A 9,005-nucleotide genomic window follows, 5' to 3' on the forward strand; every position below is an offset into this window, starting at 1 on the left:
TACCATGGGTCTAAATAAAAATAATTATATTTTAATTCGTCGCTGTTTCATATTAATCAAACTGCTATAGAATATAAAAAGTGACTTTATTTACATATAAAATATTACCTAACCCGTCGAAGAAACATCATAGAGCCGGTATTGTCACGTGGTGGCTGTTACTTTTCACAGCGCTGTGGACTGATTAGCCAACCGTAGACGTTTATGATTAAGAGAGATTGCTTGGACTGATTTATATGCGTATGTCAAGTGTTAATCGTTGTGATTCATATGTTTAAACGCTTTTAGTGTAAAAACGTTTTGAGATTAACTACAGCTCAACGGGAATTCAGATCCTTGTGCCGCAAAGCGCCCCCTGGAGTAGACCAGTTTTGTCAAGGAAACGTTTAACAATATTTGCCGCCCAATAGTGCGGAGACGTGCACATACAGATTACGCCATCACTGTACAGACTCGGGAGCGGCTGCACATGCTGGAGGAAAAGGCCAATGATGATACATTTTATGTGCATATATTTATTAACACAGACAAAGAGAAAGGTCTTAGTGAAACATTCAGTATTATATTTTATTTGACTGCAGTGGCATGAAAATAGACAATTCTCGTATGCTACTTTTAAATCTTTTGGCAAAATAGCACTAAATTCTCTGAGGAACAGTGGTTCTTCTTGAAACAAAAAATAGCTCCATTTCAAAATAAACTGGATATCCATGTCTATGCTTTGAAATGTCCAAAAGATAGCACTCTGAATATAGATTTCAGTAAATTACATTCAGATATTGAAAAAAGTACAACACACATACAAATGTGCATAAACAAACACGCAAAATATTAACAGTAAGAGTACCAGTCATTATTAACCGTACCAAAATATTTTTGCACAACTTTGCCTGTTAGAAAACTCTATGTAACCAACATATGAGAGACATGCACAGCGATATGAGACAAGAACAGGATCATCTGAGGTTCTGTGTAAGAGAGAATGGCGGATTTTACACTACATTAAGCATGTACACCTTGTTTTCCCTGTTAGTTATAAACTGTAGGTCTGTGCAGTGAATGAAGGCCATTGTTGTGAGATATTCTGACACCCAAATAGCTAGGGTTTTCAGATCCAAAGAATATAGAGCCAGAAATTTAATATACTGGCCAGACAAACTGGACAGACAACCTATAGGGACAAATGAGTGTAAAACAGCATTACAAACTGCAGGTAGTACAGTTGATTAAATGAATGAACCAAAGAGGTCTATGTAGCTGAGAATTCATCGCCATAACACTAGATGGCAGAGTTACCTTAACATAACAGTTTCTGCCAAAAAGCCTTAAAAGGCTGTATGCAATGAAACACAAGTAGCAAATGCAGTAAATGTTTTTACATCGTGAAAGTTGCAAGTCACTACACTCTCAAAAAAAAGGTACAAATCTGTCATTTGAGTGGTGCTCTAAGGCACAAAAGCTAAAAGGTACATCTTTGTACACTGTTTTCCCCAAATGATACACGATAGTATCTTAAATATGCATATTAGCACTTAAAAAGTACCTTAAAATTACATTTTAATAAATTTTGAAAGGGTACTCCGTGATATGGTGACAATTTTGTACCTTTTTTGCTGAAAGCGAGACCCTGTTTAAACCAAAAAAAACAAAAAAAAAAACAGAAGGCTTTTGAAAATGTTATTTTCATTTCTCATTTGCCCTCATACATTTTCCTATTTTCTTTTATTTATTTATTTTGTTAAAGGTATGGAAACTTCTTTTAAAAAATCATTACTAGTTTGACATCAGTAGCCACTTACACAAAAAAGTCCATTTCACAGCAACAAAGCTTTTGTAAAATCACTCCATTCTTAGGAGCAGCCGGGACTTTGACACTGACAATTTAAATTTTTTGCCCTTTTTTTTTCTTACAACATAATATAACAACCACAAGGTGCATGGCTTTTCGTTTGCCTTTTTTATCCCTGAAAACAGTGCTTAAGGTTATAGCTCACTCAAGCATATTTATGAAAACAAAATGTCTGTGGTCAAAGTTCATATCAACAGAGCGAGGCAGTGATAACAAGATGATGTCTTCTTCCAGTTGGAAAAACACACCCTGATATGGACAGACACCTGTCACATCACAAACCGCAGAGCTCACGCTACCAGCACAAGCACAAATGCACACAAACCCGAATTCCTTCCTTCCTCAATGCTGGCTCCTGGAAATCAGTCACAGACAGTTGGAAAAATCCCCTGCATGTATCCGATGACATCTTATCTTTTATCATCCAAATGGTAGAGCAGCACTGAAGCTCCATGGTCAGGGGGCAGGGTGTGGCAGCTGCCCAGGCCACAGATGCATGAGGCTGGGGAGGATGAATACGGCAGCAGCTTGTACTGCTGGAACTCCTGGAGCACCACCTTCAGTCTCTTCCGCCTCCTCTCCGTCTCCTCCTCCTCTTCCTTGTCATCCCTCTGTTTCTCTCTGTCCCTTTGGGCTTCGTCCAGGTGGATCTTGCGTAGCAGGTTGTTGATGAGAACGGAGCGGCGGAGGTAAGCCTCGGGGTCGTCTAGGAAACGCAGCTTCTGCAGAGACAGGCGCAGGATGCAGCTGCGCTCCTCACGCAGGATCAGGTGCTGAGGAGAGACAGACAAGTGAGAAGAGACAGTTGGAAGATGACAGGTGTGAAGACATGAGACAGTCAGGCGTGAATGGGTTGTTTACGTGAAATGAACAACTATCTGAATCAAGAGGGTGACAGATGGGATTAGAAAAACATATCTATCTATCTATCTATCTGTCTATCTATCTACCTGTCTGTCTGTCTATCTATCTGTCTATCTATCATCTGTCTGTCTATGTATCTATCTATCATTTGTCCATCTATCTATCTGTCGGCCGGTCTGTCTGTCTGTCTGTCTGTCTATCTCTATCTGTCTGTCTGTCTATCTATCATTTGTCTGTCTATCTATCTATCTATCTATCTATCTATCTATCTATCTATCTATCTATCTGTCTGTCTGTCTGTCTGTCTATCTATCTATCTGTCTGTCTGTTTGTCATTTATCTATCTATCTATCTATTTATCTATCTATCTGTCTATCTGTCTATCTATCATTTGTCTATCTATCATTTGTCTGTCTATCTATCTATCTATATATCTATCTATCTATCTATCTGTCTGTCTGTCTATCTATCTATCTGTCTGTCTGTTTGTCATTTATCTATCTATTTATCTATCTATCTGTCTGTCTATCTGTCTATCTATCATTTGTCTATCTATCATTTGTCTCTCTATCTATCAGTCGGTCGGTCTGTCTGTCTATCTCTATCTGTCTGTCTATCTATCATTTGTCTATCTATCTATCTATCTATCTATCTATCTATCTATCTATCTATCTATCTACTCTATCTATCTATCTATCTATCTATCTATCTGTCTGTCTGTCTGTCTGTCTGTTTGTCATTTATCTATCTATCTATTTATCTATCTATCTGTCTGTCTATCTGTCTATCTATCATTTGTCTATCTATCAGTTGTCTATCTATCGGTCAGTCGGTCGGTCTGTCGGTCTATCTCTATCTGTCTGTCTATCTATCTATCTATCTATCTATCTATCTATCTATCTATCTATCTATCTGTCTGTCTGTCTGTCTATCTATCTATCTATCTATCTATCTATCTATCTATCTATCTATCATCTCTCTGTCTATCTATCTACCTGTCTGTCTATCTATCTATCTATCTATCTATCTACAGTAGTCAACATATTAAGTGGATCAAAAAAGTTAATCAAAGTTGTCCTAAGACAAGAATGGGTGTGCTTTTGGTTGTTTTGGACAACTTTGATGAAAGGTTTTGATCCACTTCAAAATCTGTCTATTCAAATGACACTCACTTTTTGTAAATATCCATGTAGGCTTCCCTGAACATCCTCCTCTTCCGCATATTTTCGCTTAAAGTAGGCGACTTTCGACGTTGTTGACTGTTGAGGGCACTCTTAGAGGAAAGACCCTGCAGACAAACACACAGGGAGATTGTTTTTTTGCAATTGTACTTTTTTTCAATCTCTTACTGTGAAAGATGATTCAACATAAAACAATTCCATCAGTGTAACACTATGCCATGGGTAAAGTGGATTAGGTTAGACGAGTCAATGTGTTATGTAACAAGTTCTGTGTGTGTTGTGTGTATTAATTACCTAAGGACTGCTTCACGCAGACACACTCACACACCTCTCTGACAAATCCTCTATTCACCTGAGGCTCTTTTCTCTGGCTCACACACATTGCCTAATGGTTCCTAGTCAGAGAAAGAAAGAGAGAGTAACGTTTACTGGATCTTACTGTTCTGTCTGATTTCAGGTCGGTATTATATTGGTGTGAATGTGTGATAAGACCCAATCTTTCTTGCATACAGAAATTAGTGTAGTTCTGTCTCAAAAATGCGATTACAAGTCGGGCAAGAATTGTTGCAGTAAATGTAATGACACCTGCAGGCAGCTGTGCTGTAGTTGCACGTCTTGCTGCTGTGTAATTCAGCATGCATTTTGATTTATCAGGTTCAAAGAAACGTGCCGTGTGCTCTGTCAACACAGCGGTGCGGCGCGCAAGAACCGTGGGTGGAAAGATTAGTGTGGGCTGGTGTGAGTTTAAGCGCTCAAGAGAGGACAGGGAGAATAAATAAAGCCAAAAAGGTATTTATCTTGACTCTACTTTCATTTAGTACATTTGTTAAACTGTTAACCTGTAAAAAAAAATCCTTAATGTCATTTCAAACCCGTAGGACCTTCGTTCATCTTCGGAACACAAATAGAAATCCATTTTAACATGTCATTACTACGTTTCTGTGCCTTGACCGTGGAACCTTGCGGATCAGAGAGCTTTCGGATTTCATCTAAAATATCTTAATTTGTGTTCAAAAAATGTACGAAAGTCTTACGGGTTTGGAACGACATGAAGGTGAGTAATTAATGAAAGAATTTTCATTTTTAGGTGAACTATCCCTTTAAGTTTTAAGAATTTTTAAACAATTTGAACACAGGTGTCAGCATGCTATTTGCTATTTTAATTCTGGTATTTAATAATGGTATAATGCCACATGATGCCATGAAGTTCATATGAAGAGAATTCTGGCAATTTCCAATTCTGCATAAATTATTTTTAATTCCTATATTATTCATGATTATCATGAATTATTCATAATTTTATGTTATTTTTATATGTTTACATTCACATTTTTTATTTCAACAATATTATAACATAAAAGCACACGTTTCTCGTTGCTAAAGGTGCACTCAGGACAAAATAGCAATATTATTTACTTTCTAATGTAATTTCAGAAATGCTATTTTGCATACAGCCATGATTATTATTTAGCAACATTGTCCAATACTTAGGGTTAACAAAACAAGATTAAGTATGGCCATGTGATATCAACATAGCCCACAAGAAGTGACCCATTCCATGTAAATGAAAATCTTTTCATTTAAGATAATAATCTGACTGGAAACTTCATTTCATCATTCATCATTTCATCATCTAAAACGTACTAATCAGTTTCAGAGAAAATCTAAGTACATCTTTAAATTTCTCCGCAACAATATTTTTAATTTCACGAAACATTTTAGAATATTCTAAACTAAATATTAAAATGGAACCTAGTGTATATTTTTAACAATGTGTTGCTGAGCTATATTATTTAACTTTTTATTTTTCAACAGTGTACCAAATACGTACATTCAATAACTGAAAATACCACAGAATATGCATGCGTGTAAATGTTGTATAATGCAGTATAAGCAGCCAGTCAACTGTCACGCTAATGAATGAATCACAGAACGCGCATTTTCCAAAACCCCAATAAATTTCAAACTAGAGAATGGCTCTGTTGTGTAGTACGATTATACACCTGCATCTGCTGTAACTGTTGCAAAATAAACAAAAGCATAAAAATAGAACATGGTGTTTTAAGTACGCTCACAGAGAAAACAAACAATCAATGTGCTTAACTGAGGTAAATGATCCTACCTTATTTATAAAGCCACATTAACAGTCCCCGCACACGCGTTATTCATCAAACCAGAGGCTCAAAACCGCTCATACTGTGCCGAATGTAGCCGCTTTCAGCTCGGCGTGCGCTTAACGCTTCGCCCCCAGATGTCGAAGTCTTGCTTTTGATATAATCCCTGTAGTATTCGGCTCACTCTCGGCTCTTAAAATATCCCCTTTCTGTGCAGCGGGCAATAACAGACTGCACCGGCTCCTGATTGGTCGACGCTGAAACAGATGTTTCCTGTTGCTAGGAGAGTCACTAGGCAATGATGACGCTCCAGCATCAAACTCCATTCTTCTCGCATCCTCTGCCGCTGCGTTTCCTCCTCTCTCTCCTTGCGTATTTCTTAACATATGGCTTATCTCCTCAGAATCGTTTTTACTTTCGAAAGGTTTTATTGCTCATATACTCCTCTCTGGCATACATTAGTATATGGTATATCATAAATGGAAACCTTTAATGATCTTTTAACCTCACACCTCCAAGCTTAATGATCTCCTTCGAGCATAAACGATTCTTCCACTCCCATACGCAAACATTACATGATGAGAAATTAAAACGCACACTCATCTGGCAAACAGTTTCAGATACTATTTCAGATACTCTGCCGGTATCACCTATTTTTACAGATGCTATTCTGAATCATAAAACACATTGGCAGCAAAAGTAGTGTATTAGAGATGTCTTTAATGACAGACAAAAATATATGCATTTATCTCCAAAATGTTTTTTGAATGCATGCAAAACAGGCACTATTGATTTTTAAAACACTGTGGTCCATGCTAGTTTTTCATGCTAGTCTATTACTGCTATAGATAAAAACTTCACATAGGTTTGATCAGATCAGGCACTTCATATATGTATAAAGCATTACAGGCATGCATTAGAAAAGATTTCGGGTTCTAATGTCATAAGGACAGTGTTAAGATTGTCTGACGATTTTCTTGGACATGCATAAGTGTCTGTGCTCTGAGTACAGACAATTTTTGGTAAGTAGGTAGGATTGGTCTCTTTCCAAGCAATTACAATGAATGGGGACTGGAGCTTTCAAGCTTCAAAATGGATTCACAAGCACTATAAAAATAGTACATATGAGTTGGGCACTATACTCAAAGCCTTTTCAAGCCATACAATAGCTTTGTCTAAGGAACAGGCCAGATCTGTTCATTTAAATAAATCGTTCACACTATTTTTTGCGAACTACACTACCAGTCAAAAGTTTTTGAACAGTACGATTTTTAATGTTTTTTAAAGAATCTCTTCTGCTCGCCAAGCCTGCATTTATTTGATCAAAAGTACAGCAAAAACAGTCAAATTTTGAAATAATTTTACTATTTAAAATAACTGTTCTATTTGAATATTTTTTTAAATGTAATTTATTTCTGTGATTTCAAAGCTGAATTTTTAGCATCATTACTCCAGTCTCATGATCCTTCAGAAATCATTCTAATATTCTGATTTGCTGCTCAAAAACATTTATTATTATTATTATTATGTCAAAAACAGCTGAGTTGAATTTTTTCAGGTTTCTTCGATGAACAGAAAGTTCAGAAGAACAGCATTTATCTGAAATGAAAATCTTTTGTAACATTATAAATGTATTTATCATCACTTTTGATTGATTTAAAGCATCTTTGCTAAATAAAAGTATTAATTTCTATAATTTATCCTGAAAAAATGTAAAATGTACTGTTTTAAATATTGATAGTAATAATAAAAAATGTTTCTTGAAAAGCAAATCAGCATATCAGAATGATTTCTGAAGGATCATGTGACACTGAAGACTGGAGTAATGATGCTGAAAATGTAGCTTTGATCACAGGAATAAATTACATTTTAAAATATATTCAAATAGAAAGCAGTTATTTTATAAATAGTAAAAATATTTCAAAATGTTACTGTTTTGCTCTAATTTGGATCAACTAAATGCAGGCTTGGTGAGCAGAAAAGACTTAAAAATCTTACTGTTCAAAAACCTTTGACTGGTAGTGTAATTCACTGAACCAAAGATTCATTTACTAACCTGATTTACTCATAAACATGTAGGGTAGATCAAAGTCAGAGATCAAAATTAACAATTGATAAAATTTGTCTTTTTTTAAAGCCTGACCAAGTCCTCATTCACTGAAATCACTGAAAAGAGTTCAAAATTTCAACTTTTGTGTTGACTGAAAATCATTAAAGTAAGTAAATAATGACAGAAATTTCATTTTTGGGTGAACTACATCTTAAAATCTTGTATTCTAATATGAATAGGGCATAACGTGCACACTTTTCACAGCAACTTTTATCATAACACTGTCCATGACTATTAATTACAGCATATTTTGATGTAAAATATAATAAAAAATGTAAATGTAAAAAAGAAACAGCTTTAGTGTTAACAGTAGGAGAGCATGAATGAAAGTGCACGCGTTTAACAGTTTTCTGCTCATTAAACATTTGGTCTCACCAAAACTGGTTCTGGTGTCTGAACTTGAGGCTTACATGATCTGAAAAAAGGCATTTAATGATTTCAAATCAATCCTCCATTCATGAAATCGCTAGGCGACAATCACGAGGCTCGGGCAATAATGCGTTTTGATTGGTTGCTGCTGGAGTTGAAGAGAGTAGCCTGTATATTACGCCATGGAGTCATTTCCTGGTTACCAGATAAGAGGCTGTATCAAGTACTCTCAGCGAGAAGAAAAGCGGCGTGTGGGTGTTTCTTTGTATTTGTATGTGCTTCCAAGATTTTCACAATTACATGCCTTAACTTTGTTTGAGACTGTTAAAAGTGCTTGTTCGTGGGTATTTTTGGTCTTGGTTTTCACCTCTTTCCCAACGGAAGATCCAGCGGAGCGCAGTAGGTACGAGTGATTAGACTTCTTTCTCTTTCTAAGCTTCCAGTAGCGTGTGCCAGCGGCAGACTTGTTGGTTTCCGCTCTCCTTCATGTCCTGCCAGTGAAGAAGTTCTTCCTCTCC

The 9,005-nt window shown here is 36.3% G+C and overlaps 1 protein-coding gene and 1 long non-coding RNA gene across 4 annotated transcripts in view; both read right to left on the bottom strand.

The window, feature by feature from the left end:
• Positions 1-547: 547 nt before the first annotated feature.
• On the bottom strand, positions 548-6,590 carry LOC127175395 (uncharacterized). The gene is made up of 4 exons (XR_007828982.1): positions 6,017-6,590; positions 4,189-4,289; positions 3,886-4,001; positions 548-2,622 (listed from the first exon to the last, which is right to left on the bottom strand). It is a non-coding gene; the product is annotated as an uncharacterized LOC127175395 (long non-coding RNA).
• A 118-nt stretch (positions 6,591-6,708) lies between these two features.
• syt16 (synaptotagmin XVI) overlaps positions 6,709-9,005 on the bottom strand; it is a 29,814-nt gene continuing 27,517 nt past the window's right edge. For all 3 annotated transcript variants that reach the window (XM_051126443.1, XM_051126442.1, XM_051126441.1), the window contains exon 7: positions 6,709-9,005. This exon is cut by the window's right edge and continues 227 nt beyond it. In XM_051126443.1, the coding sequence (XP_050982400.1) occupies positions 8,919-9,005 (87 nt within the window). In that variant the 3' untranslated portion in view covers positions 6,709-8,918.

Source organism: Labeo rohita, chromosome 13, assembly GCF_022985175.1.
Source record: "Labeo rohita strain BAU-BD-2019 chromosome 13, IGBB_LRoh.1.0, whole genome shotgun sequence".
NCBI lineage: Eukaryota > Metazoa > Chordata > Actinopteri > Cypriniformes > Cyprinidae > Labeo > Labeo rohita.